Source organism: Lithobates pipiens, unplaced genomic scaffold (assembly GCF_037356315.1).
Source record: "Lithobates pipiens isolate NorthernLeopardFrog02 unplaced genomic scaffold, aLitPip1_a1.2 Scaffold_8, whole genome shotgun sequence".
NCBI lineage: Eukaryota > Metazoa > Chordata > Amphibia > Anura > Ranidae > Lithobates > Lithobates pipiens.
Window position 1 is genome coordinate 225216429 of NW_027507903.1, and position 21467 is coordinate 225237895.

At 44.2% G+C, this 21467-nt stretch overlaps 1 protein-coding gene across 3 annotated transcripts in view; it reads left to right on the forward strand.

Moving 5' to 3' along the window:
* The window catches only part of ANO6 (anoctamin 6), a 128975-nt gene that overhangs the window by 81143 nt on the left and 26365 nt on the right, over positions 1-21467 (forward strand). For all 3 annotated transcript variants that reach the window (XM_077472878.1, XM_077472880.1, XM_077472879.1), the window contains exons 8-9: positions 7929-8063; positions 18928-19033. In XM_077472878.1, coding sequence (XP_077329004.1) covers positions 7929-8063; positions 18928-19033 — 241 coding nt within the window. The remainder of the gene's footprint in view (positions 1-7928; positions 8064-18927; positions 19034-21467) is intronic.

Below are 21467 nucleotides of genomic sequence, written 5' to 3' on the forward strand. Positions count from 1 at the left end.
AATTCCGAGGTGGGTATTGATGACAAAACAGTACAAAATGTTGATACAAAAAGATCAAATCAAAGTACTTACTGAACAAAGGTATCAAACTAAGCCAACGTGTTTCAGGGCAAATGCCTCCTCCTTCCATGTTAAAATTGTGAGTATAGGTGGGGCGTGTCCGGATGTAAACCAGGAAGGACGCGTCGATTAGAGCTCCGCTGATCCTGAAAGGAATCCGTCGCCATCCTGTGTATTAGCGCACATAGGTGAGCCCCAAAACAGCCCTACCTGTTCCTGGTCACCCCCTGCCTCCATCCCAGCAGGAATTGCGGAGCTCGGCCGATCGACTGGGGCACCACGCGATCTGTGGCCAGCTCCATTAACCTGAGACCGCCGCCATCTTGCGGCCTACGGAGCAGCCAGCATCCTCGGTGCTCGGGGACCGCGATCGGCGGAACGAGCGTCCTCCCCACCTCCCATCCAGTCGTGGCATTATCTCCGGAGGGCATGGCTTGGGGACATTGATCCGGGAGACGATAGGAGGGTCTCGGACGCCGGCTCTTTCCTCCCGTGGCCGCCGCCATTTTGAGGCCTGCAGAGCCTCCGGTATTCTCAGGCCCCGCGATCCACGGAACGTGCTGGTTACCCGCTCCCACATCCATCCGGGCATAATCTCCTGAGGGGTCTGTAAGTGAGCACGGATCCGGGGGGCTGCTAGAGGGTCCAGAACAAGCTTTAAACTCCCGCAATCCGCCGCCAGTTTGAGGCAGCATCCTTCCTGCTCAAGTGCCCTGCTGTGCTGTGCAGACGGAGGCCATTCAGCACCCCCTACACCTGGAACTTTATAACTGGAAGGGTGCATCAGTTGGTCCCATTACTTAGCCTCCAGCCATCCATCCAGCTCCCTGGCCCCTTGTTGCACTGACTTTTCAACTGGGTTCCCCTATTGGTGGTCGGGCTTGTAGGGAGGGGGGGTCCCGGGACACTTGCAGGCATATTTCTTCATGGGCCCCAAGCACCGACCTAAGAGCTCTTCTGCACCGAGCTGTTCGGGTCCCCTGCCAGAGGCGCAGCCAGATCCTTCTCTTATAGGGAGACTGCAGTCGCTGCTTGCTGAATTGGAAATGGAGTCTGGGTCATCCGGGAATGTGGCTTTGTCGGCACCCCCTCCCTCCCAGGACAGTACTGCAGTGATCCTGGCAGCTATTGAGCAAAGTAAGACCTCTATGCTGGTGAGAATTGACCGTCTTGCAGAAGAATGTAACCTTATACGAAATGACCTGGATAAGATCAGGGGCAGGTTGACGGAATCGGAAACCAGGATCTCCGCCACTGAGGATCTTACCACCACGCACACCAACACCATAGCGGAGCTGCAACGCACGGTGCACTTGCTGGTCGCCAAATCCGACGATGCTGAAAATAGAGCGAGGCGCAACAATGTACAGGTCTTGGGTCTGCCGGAGGGGGAAGAGGGTGATCGGCCGGCAGAGTTTGCGGAAGAATTCTTCAAGAAATTACTGTCTCTTACGAACCTATCCCAGACTTACGTGGTGGAGCGTGCCCACCGAGTTCCTACAGGGCGTTATGTCCCCGGGGCGCATCCCCGTCCCTTTTTGGTCCGCTTTTTGAATTTTAGGGACCGTGACAGGATCCTCTCTGCAGCTCGCAAACACCCTTCACTTCCATATGGCAACTCCTCTATCCTCCTGTTCCCGGATTTTTCGGTGGACCTGCAGCGCAAGAGGAAGTCCTTTACTAATTTCCGCAGGCGCCTACGGGAAAAGGATATTAAATACAGTATGCTGTACCCCAGCTGCCTTAGGGTGCCCTACAATGGATCGGTGAAGTTCTTTGACACACCAGAAGAAGCAAATGACTGGCTGCTGACTGTACGTTAATCCTTGACAGCTTGCCACACGGCAGGGGGGGCACTGTTTGTCTGCAATATTGGCCCGTTGTGGGCTCTCTGACTCTTGTTTTGGATTGCAGTTTGCTGCTGCTGATGCTGTGGGGCTCACGGGACATTACTTACCCAATTGACGAGCGGGGGTACTTTCACCCTTACTTCTAGCGGATGATGTCCTGGCCTCCACCTCTACTAAGTCATTGCGGTGCTCTATCAGCACTTGAGTTGATCCTTACTGCTTCCACATCGTTTTTTGTTCAGGGTTTGTCCTCTCTTCTCTATTTCCTTTTACCTCGGAGCTCCCCAGATGAAGGACAATCAAGGACTTATCAGATTTCCCCCCTTAGTACAGGTTTTACTCGCCTTAACGAGGCGTAAGCGGTTGGAGTGGCCGCTACTTCGGAACTTTTTTGCTTAAGAAGTCTGGAGATTTAAGTGTTGGTTAGGTTTTGGGTATTAAACTGGCCTTGTTTTTTAGTGCCCAATTGGATTTTTCTTTTTTTTCTCTTTTCCCAATTAGGGCACTCATGGCCAGTAGGGAGTTGTGGGTTGTTTTTTGGTTCTTTTTTTATGTTGCTGTTTTATTGTTCTTTTTTCTTTTTTTCACTGTGCGCTCTGAATCCACTGATAAATGCACCTGTTTTGAATGTTATACTGACATGTACCATGCTCACTGGCAGGATAATGGGATATTGTATGTGTATTACTGTACTATCACAAATTATCAATTACTTCCATGGCTTTGAGACTAGTGTCTTGGAACGTGCGGGGCCTTAATGATAAGGTAAAAAGGGCGTTGATGTTTAAATACCTGAATAATCACAGACCCCATGTTCTTTTTCTCCAGGAGACTCATCTCCTGGGAAATAAAATCCTTGCCCTGCGCAGGCCCTGGGTGAGACAGGCATTTCATGCTACATACTCTAGTTATGCGAGGGGAGTGGCCATCTTGCTAAACAAATCTCTAGCTTACAAAGTTGTTCACCTGCACACGGACCAAGGAGGTAGATTTATTGTCCTACTATTAGAGATTAGCCAAGTGGTTTATGCTTTTGTCAACATATATGTGCCCCCCCCCCCCCCTTCAATCCACAGATTTTGTATAAGATTAGTGAACTGCTGGCTCCCCTACAGTTCTCCAGATTGTACATAGCTGGGGATTTTAACTCTATTTTAGACCCATCCCTGGATTCGTCCAACCCGAACAGGGTTTATTCGTCAGATCTGCTGCAGTGGGCCCAAACATTTAACTACACTGAGATCTGGAGATGGAAGAATGTGGACGTTCGGGCCTATTCTTTCCACTCCTCCACACATAAATCGGGCTCTAGGATTGATTTGGTCTTCGGCAACTCTGGGGCCCTGACGTCGGTGAGGGGGGCTCTGTACTTGCCTGCAGGTCTCTCTGACCACGCACCTTTGGAGGTCACCTTGCAGTTGTCGGACACCAGGGGTACAGGTTGTTGGCGTCTAGCGCCCAAATGGTTGCAGGACTTGCGGGTGGGGGAGGAGGTCGCTCCTAAGCTGCAACAATATTGGGAGCTGAATGAGGGCTCTGCCTCGGTACAGATGGTCTGGGATGCTTTTAAGGCCAACACCAGGGGGGAATATATTTCGGCTATCAAGGCGGTCCGCTCTGAGATGTCATCTCGGATGTGGCAGCTCGAGGGGAGCGAGGCCGAGGCGGCTGAGGCTTTTTCCGACTCGCCGACCCCGGAGCGCTTCACTCGGCTGGCTGATTCAAGACGGGCCTTATCCCTTCATCTTGCAGAGGCCACCCATTTAGATCTGAAGTCTATGGCGGGAAAAATCTTTGAATCTGGGGACAAAAATGGTAAGCTTCTGGCAAATTTAGTAGCTGATTCTAAAATGCAGACAGTTGTCTCGGAGATCTATGGGTCGGATGGTCAGTTGGTGTCCGCGCCCGACATGATACTTACTGAATTTAGAGCCTTCTATGAACAACTGTATGCTGAGGTTCCAGGGGGGTCGGTGGAAGCGCAGAGGGAATTTCTTTCCTCTCTAAAATTGCCCACTCTATCACAGGAGGACCGAGAATTTCTAGACAAGGACTTTACTTTGGAGGAAGTGGAGGAGGCAATTCGCTCATTCCCTGGTGGGGAAGACTCCTGGACCTGATGGTCTACCTGGCGAATGGTACAGGATGTATGCCCCACTGATTGCTCCCAAGTTGTTAAAAGTATTCTCCGATAGCAAAATTCAGATGGGGCTTCCCCCATCCATGTATCAAGCACACATAGTGCTTATCCCCAAGCCTGGCAAGGATATCTCCCTGTGTGCTTCCTATAGACCGATCTCCCTGCTAAATTATGACCTGAAAATCTTGACAAAAATTCTGGCCACTAGGTTACGGGGACGGTCCTGCCATCCCTGATTGATATGGACCAAACTGGATTTATGCCAGGGAAGTCCACAGATATAAATCTACGAAGGGTGTTTACACATTTGCAGTTGCCGGCCACTAAGTCTTCTACGAGGGTCATAGTTACACTAGATATTGAAAAAGCTTTTGACTCTGTGGCCTGGCAGTTTATGTCCTTAGTTTTGGAGGTCATGGGTTTTGGAGTAGAATTTTGTAACTGGATACATATTTTATATAAGGAGCCCTTGGCGCAGATTAAGATAGGTGGTGCCTTGTCCGAGCCTTTCGCTGTTAGGAGAGGAACGCGGCAGGGTTGTCCATTGTCACCGGCTCTGTTTGCCCTGGCAATGGAGCCACTCGTGTCGGCCCTCAGGAAGGCGGAGGGAGTTAGAGGGATACAGGTGGGTTCCATACAGGAGAAGGTAGCTTTATATGCAGATGACCTCATACTCTTTTTAAGTGACCCGGCCCAGTCTCTCAGGGAGACGCTACTTATTCTTTCTCACTTCACTGACTGTTCAGGGCTTAAGGTAAACTGGGATAAATCTCAAATTATGTCAATAGACAGGGAGGCTAAAGCGGCAGCGGATCCCAACCTGCCACTCATGTGGACAGATACAATGAAATACTTGGGGATTTACATTTCCCCCTCTACCTCTGATTTTTGTGCCCTCAATCTGGATCCACTGGTGCAGAGGATGAGGACTAGACTGAAGGCATGGTCGCATCTCCCTCTCACCTTGATTGGGAGGATTAATTTATTTAAGATGAAGCTTTTGCCTGCTTTTCTCTATGTTCTCAGACATGCTCCAATCTGGATTCCTAAAAAAATATTTTGCACGATAAATTCTCTTCTGGTGTCCTTTCTCTGGGGCGCTGGTCAGCCAAGGTTTAAGCTCACGGTATTGCAGAGGCCTTGGGGGGAGGGTGGTTTAGCTTGCCCGGATTTGCACTCCTACTATGTGGCGGCTCTTCTGTCCCATGCTCATAATTGGCTGGTTTCGGATGAGTCCAATGCGGCGGTGGTCCTGGAAGAGGCGTGGTTTGGGTCGTATGAGGCACTAAGACACTTGGTGTATCGCGGTCTACGAGCCCCGTTCCCTCTTACTGCTGCAATGAGGGTGGTGATAAGGGCATGGAATGTTGCCAATCTGATGCGCCCCGTACCCTCGGGACACATCTCCCCGCATAGTCCTCTTTGGTTCAACCCGAATTTACCGGAATTTGGCTCTATTCCCGACCCTAGTGTATGGGCAAGTAGGGGTATCAAATATATTGATCAACTCTGTGTTGAGGGCAAAATATAGACCTTCAATAGGCTGAAACAACAGTATACCCTGCCCAACTCACACTTATTCAGATACTTACAACTTAATCATGCCTTTCAAACGCAGTTTGGAAATGCCCCCGTCGCATTCTACACCTCAAGGTTGGAATCTCTGCTCAGAGATGATGATCTGTCCAAACCGTTGTCTGCTATCTACAAGGTGTTGCTCCCAAGTGTCCATACCGGTTTGGAACTCCAGAGGGCAAGGTGGGAAGCTGATTTTCCCTCCTTGGACACGGAGGACTGGGAAGATGTATGGGAGTATCCTTTCTTACAGTTGGTGTCAGCCAGAGATAGATTGGTGCAATTCAAAATAGTACATGGGGTATATTACACTCCGCAACGCCTTCACAGAATCTATCCATCTGTCCCTGCCTTTTGTTGGAGATGTAACTCACTTTCGGCGGATTTTATACACACGAGCTGTCCTCAGATAGCTAGTTTTTGGGTGGAGGTGACTAATTTTATTCTGGCGGTTACCACCGTTAACATACCTTTATCGGTCGAGATATGCCTCTTAGGACTGGTCGAGCCGCTGGCTCCACGCCGAGCGCTCAGAACACTCCTGGGCTTATTGCTATACTATGCCCGTAAGTCGATTGTTCTTAAATGGAAGGCCCCGGTAGCCCCCTCTATTCATTTTTGGAAGAGTTTGGTGAATACGGCTATCCCTCTATACAAGGCCACCTACCTTTCGCGAGGCTGCGGCATTAAATTTCATAAGGTATGGGACATATGGACGGAGTCGCGTGACACCAACGCTGACTTGAATCCAGACTGACGGAGCTTCATTAGTGATTAGTGGAAGAGTTCTAAGTTTTTTGATATTCATGTAACCCTGGGTCATTATTTACGGGGGCAATAGGGGATTGGTAGGTGAAGGGTAATGCTTGTATGTTTCATCCTGGGTCTGAGTGTAGACTGCAGTGGAGCATGGGCGAATTAGATAACTGTCCTGAGAGATGTGAAGTGGTGCTAGAGGGTACAGGGGGAGGGGGGGTTTCTCTCTTTCTTTTTGGATACACACGCCGGTGGCTGTATATCGGGTGGGGGGAGGGGAGGGTTATTGGTTGTTCCCTGATTGTTGACTCAGGGGGGTGTTGTAATAATCAGCCTGGGTATGCCCAATAGGCTGTAGGTTGTTTTATTGTTTTACTTGCAAATTAATAAAAATAATTTAAAAAAAAAAATAAAAAAAATAATTGTGAGTATAAATGGACTCACGATGAGGTAAAATTAGGAAACTTATGTAAGGGTTTGACAGTTTGGATCAAGCCCTTACCGAAGTTTCCTAATTGTACCTCATTGTGAGTCTATTCATACCCATAGGAAGGGGAGGCATTTCCCCCCAATGTGTTGGCATTGTTTGATACTCTGTTGAGTAATAATAATAGTGGGAGGGGCAAGCATTGTCCCCACCCACTATGTATGGGGCGCTGGTAGATTGAATTAATTAAATAATTTATTATAATACAGTTTAACGGTTATAAGTACTTACCTCTGATTGGTCCACTTGAATATTAACGGTTAGCCACGAGCTGATAGACCTATAAAAAAGAAAGAAATGCGTCAGAAGCTGCAGTTTACCGGACAAGAAGATAAGAGCGCATCCCACCCTCCCTTCCCATGTCGTGGCCTATTATGAGGTTGTTTGTCCTTTTTCTTTTAAAAGGAGACTATTTTGGTTATTTAATTGGCTTGAGCTTTGATAGCTAAGCCTTGGTAATGATCTTGTTATTTAAATATTGTTTACAATTATAATTTGAAGATTAAATGGATTTATATATAACATTATATAAACCTATAATAAAAGGCTGTGGCCATTAAACTCCACATAGATATGTGTCTAGTATTTATTTTAATGGTAATTTGCTATATTAAAGATTTATATACAATTCTGCCTAGCGTACCATTACTTTGATTTGATCTTTTTGTGTCATTAACTTTTTTACTGGGTGCTCCTCAATGCCCACCCCTGAGTTTTATCATCCACCTTTAGAAAGGCAACAGCCTGGGACCAGAACAAGGTCCACCTACATGGCACCTTCACTGTATACCAGCCCCAGTGATGGAGGACTGAATCCTACGAAGTATACAATATCAATACCTCATCTCTATTTGTCCATCCTGTGGAGGAGCACTGAATTTTACGATATATCCAATAATATCAATACCTCACCCATATTTGTTCCTCGCTATCAAACCTACATATCAGCTACCCAAAAAAAAAGGCTATGCTCGCTACCAGATTATTTATTTTTTATGAGTTTGTGATCATGATCTTCATGAAAAGTGATGTTTATTTTTATTTTTTTGTCATTCTACAGAAAATACTATGGTGAAAAAATTGGAATCTATTTTGCGTGGCTGGGTTTCTACACCCGCATGTTGCTGTTGGCAGCAGTAGTGGGACTTGCATGTTTCTTATATGGCTATAAATCCCAGGAATCCTGTACATGGAGGTAAGCAGGACAGTTACCCCTAAAAGTGATCTAAAGTTACAGCATACATTTTCATTTTTTTTAACATCAGCATTGTAATGAAAATGCAAACAATAGTTATTTTTGACAATCCAATATACGCTTACCTGAAAAATCCCATTTTATGTTGTAAATGTTGCCTGTCAGCTGGCCAGTTTTACTTTTTATTTCTAAGGACTACATATCCCTTGCTGCCTGCAAGCAGTGGTTCCTATACTGACTCCCCCTCCTGAAACTTCTCCTTCCATTACCCCTGTGATTCAGAAGGCAGGCTCTGTGCATTGTGTGACATAGCAGTGCCTACTTGCCTACTCACAGGGCTTACTGAATAGCTTTCTTTTTTTGTTTTGTTTTTTATTCATATTTTGTTTGCACTATTTATTAGCGCAACTATTTTTGACCTTTTTAGTTTCGTATATGATTGTATCGCGTGTTTGTGTCGCTGCTTTTTATTTTCACAGGTTTATTGTCACTCAATAATATCATTAGTGCAGTATATACACTTTGCATTGTTTACTGAATACATGTCACTGCATTGTAGGCAGTAAATGTGCGGGATTCTCCAAAAAGTAAAAGTTAAATATTATAATAATTTACATTTATATTCATAATAAGTTCACCTTTGGTAACATGTTACATCCGTATTTAGGATATAACATTACCAAATAGCACCTGCCCCCACCCCTCCTATCCCCCCGCTGTGACAGTGGGAGGGGGATCTTCTTCCCATACCCACTGTCGTTATTTCAAAAAGAGCATGGCCGTGCATGAGAATGAAGGAACTATAACTACCATATTCCACTGCTAGGGCGACTTGTAGTTCTCCGTGAACTCGAAGGGTACTGGTGAGCACTCTCGTAGTTTATTGTATTCCTGCTCTCCAGTAACCCCCCCATACGGGCAGACATCTATAATGATATTCTGCTGGATACTGGCATTGCACCCGCGATCTGCTGATCGTGGGTGTACTGCACTGCATGCTCCAGAAAAAAAAAAAGCAAAGGTGAACTTTACCTTTTAAAGTGATGCTAAAGTGTGTTTGTTTGTTTTTTTTCTTTAAAAATTACAAACATGTTATATTTACCCGCTCTGTGTAGTGGTTTTGCACAGAGCAGCCCTGATCCTCGTCTTCTTGGGTCCCTCGCCAGCACTTCTGGCCCATCCCCCCTGTTGAGCGCCCCCACAGGTAGCAGCTTGCTACGTGGGCACCAGAGCCGTTGCTCTGTATGTCCATTCAGACATAGAGCCATGGTTCGGCCCTGCCCCCTCTCTTTCCTCATTGGCTCACAGGCTTTTACATCAGTGGAGGCCAGTGGCGCCATGCTACTGTCTCAGCCAATCGGGAGGGAGAGTCCGGGACAGCTGAGACACTCCTGCAACATCGCTGGATCGTGATAGGTTCAGGTAAGTATTTAGGGGGGCTGAGGGGGGCTGCTGTACACAGGTTTGTTATCTTAATGCATATGCATTAGGATAGAAAAACCTTCTGACTTGACAACCACATTAAGTATACAGATCACTGGAAGCTTAGCATTATCATTGAAAAAAAGAGGTTCAATTAGTTCATACTGCTTAATTGTTTACCTATTTGTACAGTAACTCAGTCTTTCCCACACATCCTTGGCCTTTAGAAATATAGATCTTAAGCCAGGGTTTAAAAAGAAACACCAGATCTTTAGTTAAAAGAGAAGTATATATTTATTTTTTCCAGATTAATACTTGTCTAGCTGGATGCAGCATTGGTCCGATGCTGCATGTGTCCCCCACCTCCTCTGCACTGAGAACCGTGCAATCGAACATCGTCCGATGGCTCGGTTCCCACAGCTTCCCGAGCAGAGAGCTGCTGCCTGTCATTCAGTAGCTCCCCTCTCTGCTCCTCCACGCTCACTGTAGCGCTGAGCTGTGGACTGGCGGGTGACCAGCCTTTGGCTCTCAGCGGCTCACTGAGAGGCTAAGACAAGTATCTGTCCAGGCACCTGGAGGATCCAGACTTTCTAAGTCGGGATGACGCAGTGCCTGGGCTGATTTCTGTGACGTCAGCAGAGAGCGTACTTCAGACCGCTCTCTGCTGAAAACGGGTCACAGGAGTGCAAAATTAATTGCACTGTGACCCATAGAAGTCTAGCCGAATGAGCTCAAGCTGGACTTCTCCTTTTAAAAACAACAAAGTATGTTAGCATGCACAGGGCTATTTACTCCTATTTACTATAAACAACAAGGTACATACAGGGTATTTATTCCTATTTACTATAAACAAAGTGTGTTTTCTGGATAAGCTGGGAGAAAGGGTGCAACATTGTAGGACAATATCGGGGTACATTCAGATGGCTAAATAGCAGCGGATAGCTTGCTGCATTCAGAGGCAGCTAAAATACACCTCTGGGTGTAGCAAGCCGAGCGAGCAGTTTGTGTGCGGCCAGAACTCGGCAGAAATGCTGATCCTGGACACACACTGTCTGCGTCTAGAGTGGGTCAGAGGCTCTGTTCGCATGTTACCGCTCGGATGGGGATGCAAACAGCAGTGCCAGCCATTGATTTGTACAGAGTACGAATCTAACATTCACTGCTGACAGCTGCTGTCGCTCACACACCATGTCTGGAAACAGGATTTACAACAATAGATTCTTGCTACATGCTGCACCTGGCCACTGCTATGCAGTCATCTTAATGTAGACCAAAATGATGGTTTAGTTTCTACATATTTTTCCATTGTTTAGCCATTAATAATCAGTTTTGTTAAACTGCAGAACAAAGGTGCAAAGATTTATACAAGCTCGGAGAAGTCCTGAGACTCTTTATTGTACCAGTACCTTGCAGCAATCTCGTCTCTTCTCAGGCTTTTAACTGATGCTGGTGTAGTTAAGGTACATTATCTCTGCATATACAACAGAAAGCATACTGACTATACATCTCTATTTTTTCATTCTTCTCACAAAAGTATTGCTTGTTTCCATTGCAACTACAAGAAATCTTTACTTTAAAAAAATGAAAACAAGCGTTCTCTACATCTGTTCTTATTGAGTTGAACAATTCACTCCAACATCTGGAGTTAGTTCTCAACGTGATTTTGCCAGCAGTTGTATTTTATGAAATTGTGGCTTGGATGTGTTCCTAGCCTTGTGCATTTTTTCTCAAACAATAAGTTTTTATTGAGCATAGAAAGAAATTGTACATACATCCAGAGCAAAACGGGTACACAGGATCTGTAAATTTCAGCATATATAAATTCAGTACATTATACAAAACATTCTGCAGAATGACCCCCCACCCGTCCATGCATTCAAATAACACCTTATTCATCAAAATAAAGTACAGCTGTACAATCAATCATCCAGGTCTTCAGAGAGACAGGGTAAGAGTGTTTACAAGCACTAGAATAGTCGGTCCTACACCAGATCTACTGGGGCTAGGCCTGGGACATCCAACCATGGGGCCTATACCTTATCGAATTTGTCACTTTTACCCCTGTGTTAATAAATGAGCTTCTCCATTCAAATAGTGTCACTCATTTGGGTAATCCATTTCTGCCACGTGGGGCGTGCCGTGGATTTCTAGTGTCTCCGAATAATTTTTCTGGCCTGGAAGAGAGCTCTTTCTACAGCCAGTCTAGGGATATCGTCAATCAGAAGTATGTCTAGAAGCAGTCAGTGCTTAGGGTCAGCTGGGATCATAATCTGGAAGACCCTATTAACCATGTCTAAGACCTGTTTCCAATATAAATGGAGCTTTGGGCATCTCCATAGAAGGTGTATCAAATCCATGTGATCTCTACTGCATCTGGTGCAGGTGGAGTCAGAGCCCACGCCCATGCGGGCCAACCTGGCGGGTGTGTAGTGGACCCTCGGGAGGATATATAGTTGCGACAGGTGCTGAGCCACATTCAGAGAGCACTGGGGAACAGCCTGTAGGGCTCCCCCCCCCCCACTGCTCCTCTTCAAAGACCCCAACATCCGTTCCCACTCCGACACCGCCTTATGAGGCGAGTCCCCATGAAAAAGGTTGAGCATGGCATAGCTGCAGGAGATAAATCCTTTATAGGTGGTGACCTCAAACAAGTAATTGAAGACGGAGGTAGAATCCAAGACCCATTGATCCTCTCCTCCCTGCGCCCTGACCGCATGCTGAAGCTGCATGTAGTAGTGGAGGGGAGTGCATTGTGGATGAAGTCGAAAGGCCTCTCTAAGTTCCGAAAATTACCTCAGCTTCCATTCTCGGAAGATGTGGGTCAGGTGAGAAATGCCAAAGTGTTTCCACTTTGTGCCTTAGTGCAGTTTTGCTATTTCCGGAAAGTAAATGTTATCCCAGATGGGGCTGTATTTGGTAAATCCCTGTACACCCTGCATCATCCTGACCTTATTCCAAAGAGCATAGGTAAGGTAAAATGTATTAGATTTGCTAAAGTGCAGGGCTTCCAGACCATCCGCCACCCCCAACCCCATTGTGAAGCTAAGTGGTTTAGCAGAAGAGTCTACTAAGTTTAATTGCAGCTCTTGTGGGGGGTGCACTACCCGCGCTATGTGCTGTAACTGTGTAAAAGTAATAGAGCCAGGGATTGGGCAATGCCAGTCCACCAGTTCTTTCTGACGCTGTAACTGCTCTAATTTTATTCTAGCTGGTTTAGATTGCCAGATTAGGGATCTAAAGTTTGCGTTTATGATACAGAACTTTTTCAATGGGATGACCATGGGGGTATTGTTTAGATTTATATAGAGCAACTGTGGCATCATAATCATCTTTATAAGATTTATCCGTCCCACCTGAGATGTCTTTAGCCTAATCCATATCTTAACCCGATAGTGACAGCGATTGAGTAAAGGGGTCAGATTAAGTCTGACATAGTCTAGCGGGTAGGGGGTAACCTGTATGCCTAGGTATCTAAAAGACCCGGAAAGTGGAATCTCCTGTATGGTCAGTAAAGAGGGAACAGGTGTCACATCCAGCTACTTAATGGAAGACTTACTCCAATTTATGATCAAACCGGAGAACTCCCCAAACTCCCTTATCACGTCATAGCCTCTCATTGAGAAGTAGATGTATCTCCGAGGAACAGCATAGTATCATCAGCATACATCATGAAAAAAATAATGAAGTTCCCCGTACCTAAATCCCTGTATAATAGTATTAGAATGGATAAGGGCAGCCAAAGGCTCTATGGCCAGGGAAAACAAGAGGGGACAGGGGGCAGCCCTGCCTTGTACCTCTGTGTAGATTAAAGCTCAAGGATATCCTGCCATCCTCCCAGATGGTCGCGACTGGGGTTGTTTTATTTCTTAAGATGGGAGTTTTTCCTTTGTTTTAATCATACCTTTCCAGAAAAAATCCCATTAGCGCCACTAGACGCCCACAAATGATTGATCTCAGAGCTGGGTTTGATTTTATTTTTTAGATTTAAAATTTTATAGCGGAACTTCACTCTGTCAATCAACATTGACTATTTTAATACTTTTGCTGCCAGCATTAGTAAATAGATAGGAAGGTACATTGTATTTGGGGCTCTTTCAGACGAACGATCCGTTCAGGTCCGCATGTCAGTTTTTCAGGCGGACCTGAACGGATGCTCCATAGACCTCTATGGAGCGTTGGAATGTCAGCGGTGACATGTCTGCTGACATTGTGCAGAGACAGACCTGTCATCTTCCTGCTCAGCGGGGATCGACAGAGCGATCATCACGGATCCGCCCCGAGTGAAAGAGGCCTAACTTGTTTGAGGGTCCATGCACACTGGGCTTAAAAATTGCTGCTTCTACAAAAGTTTAGCGTTTTGCCTGTAGAAGCAGCTCAATATTACTCTGTCCATGCACATTAGGACATTTAGAGGCATATTTTAAGCTCAGCATTTAGAGGCATAAAAAAACCCTTCTGGTTTGCATTTTTGAGATCAAGAGCTAAATGCTCCTAAACACCTGTACAAAAATGCTCTGTGAGTGTTCTCTTCTGACAAAAGAACTTTTTGAGAAGTTTTTTGTTTTTTGTTTTTAAGCCCAGTGTGCATGGACCACTAAACCTTCTTTTTTTTTTTTTTTTTTTACATTACTTCAGTTACCTAGGCCTAGGCAAATGATGTCATACATCCCAGAAGTATTCAAGAGGGGAGGAGGGGTCTTCTTAGGTAAGCACCCCCTCCTGCCTGAGTTCTATCAGATTAGGCGACCTGTCAAATTTTGTAACGGAAGTGACATTCCGTCACAGCCATGCTGGTACACCCCGCAGTCGTCCACAGTAAGGATACAGTGAGAAGGCAGCAAGCGGACATCTTTTTACACTTATTTTTACCAGTAAACTGAATTTATATAGTGAAATACAGTATTTTGAAATCCTTCTCACTCTTTTAATGTTGAATTTTAAAATCACTTGCTGCCATTCCACTTTATCCTCACTGTAAGCGACTGCGGGGTGTACCAAGATGGCCTTGACGAAACGTCACTTACGTTAAAAAAATTGACGTGTCGCCTAAGTTGACGAAACACCTGCATGCCTATGCTAAGGGCAGATGGATTCCAGGAAGTAAATGCTAAATTAATCATCTGCCTTTGCTCAAGATGATCCTGACCAGAAATGCTTTATTTTGTTAAAAAATTTTTTAAGTGATTTCACAACAAAATAAAGCATGGAGGCATAGATATAATGGGAAGTTTGCTTTCAATATTAAAAATTAATTAAATAATGTTTTTGGTTTGTGGTGCTCAGATGCAGTGTCTTTCTACCGTAATGTTAGTTACCTCAAGCATAACACAAACACCAATGATGTTTGCTTTATCTCCTTCATGCATTAATATACACATTCAAGTAATACACATGTACATCATGTCAGAGAAACAATTGTTAACATAAAATTTCCATATCTGTGAGAGTCTTGAAAATTCTAGTCTTTTTGCCATTTTTTTTTATACTGTACATACACTATCTCACAAAAGTAAGTATACCCCTCACATTATGCAAATATTTTATTATATATTTTCATGTGACAACACTGGAGAAATTACACTTTGCTACACTGTAAAGTAGTGAGTGTACAGCTTGTATAACAGTGTAAATTTGCTGTCCCCTCAACACACAGCCATTAATGTCTAAACCGCTGGCAACATAATAGAGTACACACCTAAATGAAAATGTCCAAATTGGGCCCAGTTAGCCATTTTCCCTCCCTAATGTGACACGTGACTCTTTAGTGTTACAAGGTCTCAGGTGTGAATGGGGAGCAGGTGTGGTAAATTTGGTGTCATCGCTCTCCCTCTCTCATACTGCTCACTGGAAGTTCAAAATGGCCCCTCATGGCAAAGAACTCTCTGAGGATCTGAAAAAGATGGCCTAGGCTATAAGAAGATTGCTAAGACCCTGAAACTGAGCTGCAGCATGGTGGCCAAGACCATACAGCGGTTTAACAGCACAGGTTCCACTCAGAACAGGCCTTGCCATGGTCGAACCAAAAGTTGAGTGCACGTGCTCAGCGTCATATCCAGAGGGTGCCTTTGGGAAATAGACGTATGAGTGCTGTCAGTAATGCTGCAGAGGTTGAAGGGGTGGGGGGTCAGTCTGTCAATACTCAGACCATATGCCGACACACTACATCAATTTGGTCTGCATGGCTATTGTCCCAGAAGGAAGCCTCTTCTAAAGATGATGCACAAGAAAGTCCGCAAACAGTTTGCTGAAGACAGTCAGACTAAGGACATGGATTACTGGAACCATGTCCTGAGGTCTGTTGAGACCAAGATAAACTTATTTGGTTCAGATGGTGTCAAGCGTGTGTCGCAGCAACCAGATAAGAAGTACAAAAAAAAGTATGTCTTGCCTACAGTCAAGCATGGTGGTGGGAGTGTCATGGTCTGGGACTGCATGAGTGCTGCTAGCACTGGGGAGCTACAGTTCATTGAGGGAACCATGAATGCCAATATGTACTGTGATATACTGATGCCAGAACTTGACCCCTCCCTGGGCCGCAGGGCATTACTCCAACATAACGGCCCCAAACATGCCTCCAAGATGACCACTGCTTTGCTAAAGAAGCTGAGGGTAAAGGGGAAGGACTGGCCAAGCATGTCTCCAGACCTAAACTCTATTGAGCATCTGTGAGGCATCCTCAAACAGAAGGTGGAGGCGTGCAAGGTCACATTTTCACTGAGGGGTGTACTCATGTTTGTTGCCAGCGGTTTAGACATTAATGGCTGTGTGTTGCGTTATTTTGAGGGGACAGCAAATTTACGCTGTTATACAAGCTGTACACTCACTACTTTACATTGTAGCAAAGTGTAATTTCTTCAGTGTTGTCACATGAAAAGATATAATGAAATATTTTATAAAAATGTGAGAGGTATACTCACTTTTGTGAGATACTTTGTGTGAAAGTGATCAGCCAGAGGTGCAGTACAATAATGCATGTATTTTAACACAGGTTATTCACAACACACTTTTGACAATGTTCACAAAGTGTCTGGTAACTCTCAGCAAAGGTCTCTTTGGGAATCAATTGCAGAACCACTGTCACGCGTTCTTGGATTGTCGCCATGTCCAAAAAACATGCGCTTTTCAAGACGCTCTTCAGACGAGAAAACAAAAATAAGTCATCAGGGGCCAGATCAGGGGAGTTTGGTGGACAATCGAGAACAGGTATGCCACGCTGAGCCAAGAATTTGTGCACAGGTCTCATCCCCTGTGACAATGGTTCTCAGAATGGATGGATCCTGGTCACATATGGTAATGATATCTCCAGAGGTTTCCATCAGTTTTTTCTTTCTGTTCGTCTGTCAGCTTGTGCAGCACAAACCGAGAACAGATCTTCCACTTACCCAAATTTTTTCAGGACAATGGTGCACGACGTTTCCTTGCTAATGCCCAGTTCCTCCGCCATTAGTCATCAGTCGCCGATCTTGTGGCAGCATTTGTCACACTCGCTCAATTATGTCTGGGGTTCTGCTTGTCGAAAGCCGACCCGAATGTGGCTCATCCCGAGTTGTTTTCTTTCCGTCACAAAAGCACTTGAACCTGAAAAGCGTTTTCTGCTCACGGCTTCCGTCCTGTACACTTTCATTAACATTTCATGCGTCTGTCGTTGGTTCCCCATTTTGTAGCAGAACTTGATGTTAACTCCTTGCTCCATTGCACTGTGGCCCTAACTCTCACACTGACTACATTCAACCGCCCACAGTGGGTTTAACCTGATGGTGACGTGTACACCATACTAGGTGGAGCTTCTCAACGTGTCCCGTAATAGCCAATGCATGTGTGTGCACCTGGCCCATGTTGCCGCTGAGATATCGGACCATTCACTGAATTTTTTTAGACACGTATATAATGTTAGTAATCCACCCAAGCAGTTAACAGAAATATGCATGCTCTCCACCATGGACCATTTTGATCAGGAAGGAATCTGCATAAAAAAGCTCCTTGTTGCAGTGTTTTCTTAGTCCTCTTCCTTTCACATGTGGTGTTGGCTTCTGCACTCAACTATAAGCTATTGGCACCCTGGATGGTTTTCATATTTTATTGAACAACATAGTGTTTATTACACTTTGGACTTAATTTCCGTAACTTATGTATATTTCACACACGACCGGACTTTCGCGGGGGTCTGACAGACTTTGTAAACGAAACAGACTTGGCCACAGACGACTGGACTAAGTCCATTCAGTTTGAATGTGATGATGTAAATGGGACTAAACATGGAAGTTCAGTAGCCAGTAGCCAATAGCTGCCGTTTCATCGTATTTAGTCTGTCAGACTAACAGTTTTCCAGACTTGAGTCCGTCGGATAAATTTTGAAACAAGTTTTATTTCTAGGTCCGTCTGACCTTTGGGGGAAAAAGAAGTCCACTGGAGCCCACACACGATCAAATTGTCCTATGAATTCCGGTCCGCCGGACCAAGTCTGCCTGAAAGTCCGGTCATGTGTACGCGGCATTAGACATTGTGGTTTAATATCTTAGTGCTGCACTAATTTGATCTGGCTAAAAAATTACACTGTCTGTAATGAGCCAAGTGTATCTAAACCACTGATTCTCAACCAGAGTTCCGTGGAACCCTAGGGTTCCTCCAGAGGTTGCTAGGGGTTCCTTCAGCATTGGGCAATTTCTGCCTCTCGGATAAGTTCCCACTGATACCATTGATCTTTTTAACTATCTGTAAGGAGGTAATTCTTCCCACTGACCATCACACTAATGTATCATGAGTTGTAGATTTCTAATTTTTAGCAGGGGTTCCCCGAGACCGGAGAATTATTTCAAGGGTTCCTCTGTGTTGAAAAGGTTGAGAAAGGCTGATCTAAACAGTCACTAGGCACAGAACATTCTCTGATATACAGGTGACCACTAGAGAGAGTTTATTAATCTGTATAGAAAATGTAATAATTAAAATGGAGAACAAACACAGGAAACATGGTTTGTGAAATGTGTACGAAATTGCTAAACCAAAAATTGCCCTTTTAGAAGATTTGTCTTCTTTATCTTTCAATTTCTTCTCGCTTACTGTATATTGGTGTAAAGGCTGATAGTGCTTATTTCCAGTACCTCTTGGAATGCAAATGCATGTATACAAGGTGAAAGTACACATTATGTACTATATGTCAATTTACCAATTCAATTGGCTATTAAGCAATAGAAGAGTGAGCCTAGTATGAAAATCCAAGAAAAGGAAATGGGGGTGTTGCCATTGCAACCAGCCATGATTTATTTAACATTCTTTCAGTTGTACTCGTAATATCAAATTGAATTTCATTATCATGGACAGCTGCACAGTTGTCTGCTTTAGTTTAAAGTAATCTTTTTTTATTATATACGAATGGCCTACATTACATAAACACACTGGCCCTTTTATGTCTTTTAAGTCCACTAAAACAGAAACTCTCTTTCAGCAAAGAAGTATGCGACCCAGACATTGGAGGAAATATCATAATGTGTCCGCAGTGTGACAAAGAGTGCACATACTGGTATCTTAACATCACTTGTAGTTCATCAAAGGTAATGTTGCAAAAAAAAGAAAAAAAAAATTAAAGTGCATTTTTTTGTATGTGGAGTAGATATGTCACATCCATTCAATGTGCTGTATTGCTATTAGAAATTACAATTCCCATCATGCAGTTTGAATACTAGTTGTGAATGGGCAGGATGTGAGCAGGACTGGGGAGGTTTATGTTGCATTATAAACATACAATCTGATTGGACTGGTCAGACAGAGTAATTATGTAGAAAAGAGGTTAGAAGACCGGTGGTTTGGGTAATAGAGGGCATAGCGGCCACTGACCTGAACCACTTTGAGACCGCAATACGTATATATACATTCCTGAGCAAATACCATGTGGCATAAATTATTGCAACAGTTGCCATTTTATTCCCTAGGGCAGTGATGGTGAACCTTGGCACCCCAGATGTTTTGGAACTACATTTCCCATGATGTTCATGCACTCTGCAGTGTAGTGGAGCATCATGGGAAATGTAGTTCCAAAACATCTGGGGTGCCAAGGTTCGCCATCACTGCCCTAGGGTCTCTGCAAAAAAAAAAAAAAGAAGTATAATGTTTATAAGTAATTATCTAGCAAAAAAAACTGTAAACAAAAAAATGCCAGAAAAAGCCTGGTCCTAGCCCTCTTTCTGAGTCGCTAAAATGTGGATTTCTGAGTAGGACAACTGTGTTAACTTGAAACAAAACAAGAAACCCAAAACCAAAAATGTTATATATGGAGCTTGCCAATCAGATACTACTTCTATTGGCTTCTATTACTGTCTCTTGCTGCCTAAAAACCCCGCTTGTGGGGGAACTAGTTCTACTTTTTGTAGGCTTTTCCCCTCTGTTTTCACCTGCTGATCTGGCCAGTAACATCCCCACTTTGGATGAAGGAGCACAGGGGGCACCTTTGGACAGCAGCATTGTCAGCCCTGCGGGAGGGGAGTGTTGGATGTACTAGCAGATTTAGTTTGCACAAACAAATTGAAGCCAAACTGCAGTTAATACTATACAGTGCCTTGAAAAAGTATTCATACCCCTTGAAATTTTCCAAATTTTCTCATGTTACAAACAAAAACGTAAATGTATTTTATTGGATTTTTATGTGATAGAACAACACAAAGTGGCACATAATTGTGAAGTGGAAGGCAAATATTAAATATTTTTTTAAAAATGGCTACAAATTTAAATATCTGAAAAGTGTGGCATGCATTTGAATTCAGACCCGTTTACTCTGATACCTCTAAAATCTAATGGAATCAATTGCCTTCAGAAGTCACCTAATTAGTAAATAGAGTCCACCTGAGTGTAATTTAATCTCGGTATAAATACAGCTGTTCTGTGAAGCCCTCAGAGGTTTGTTAGAGAAGCTTAGTGAACAAACCGCATCATGAAGGCCAAGGAAACCACCAGACAGGTCAGGAATAAAGTTGTGGAGAAGTTTAAAGCAGGGTTAGGTTATGAAAAAAAAAAAACCCCAAGCTTTGAACATCTCATGGAGCACTGTTCAATCCATCATTCGAAAATGGAAAGCGTATGGCACAACTGCAAAACTACAAAGACATGACCGTCCACATAAACTGACAGGCCGGGCAAGAAGAACATTAATCAGAGAATCAGCCAAGAGGCCCATGGTAACTCTGCAGGAGCTGCAAAGATCCACAGCTCAGGTGGGAAATCTGTCCACCGGACATTTGTGTACGCCACAAATCTGGCCTTTATGGAAGAGTGGCAAGAAGAAAGTCATTGTGGAAAGAGCCATAAGAAGCCAGTTTGCAGTTTACAAGAAGCTATGTAGGGGACACAGCAAACATGTGGAAGAAGGTGCTCTGGTCAGATTAGATGGAAAATGAATGCTGCACATCACCCTGAACACACCATCCCCATGTGAAATATGGTGGTGGCAACATCATGGTGTGGGGATGCTATACGTCAGCAGGGACAGGGAAGCTGGTCAGAATTAATGGGAAGGTGGATGGAGTGAAGAGCTTGTTCTTTTAAAGAAACAGACTTACTGGCCAGATTACCAAATGAAATTAAAAGAAAGCCTAAAAAAACCCTAAACGAATGCAGCCATTACATCTAAGAATTGGTAAGCTGAAAATAATTGTTTTGGGTTTAATACCACTTTGTAAGAAAGGTCCTTTCCAAGTATGACTTGATGCTTCTACTTGGAGTTCAGATTTAACAAGGTCAGAGTATAGCCTTTTAAGTTACCATGAAACAAATAAACAAGTAAATTTGTGTTAAACAAAAAAGGGTTACAGCCAATCCTTTATATATAGGTTTGTAGAAATGTTAATAAATTGTATATATTTGAGATAAATATAACATTGATCCAGAGATGGTATGTAACTTTGAAGTAAGTTAATTGCGTATACATGTTTCCATAAAAAAAAAAAAACGTTGTTAACCAAAAAAAATTAAAAAATGGATCCTGCTCCTTTAAAG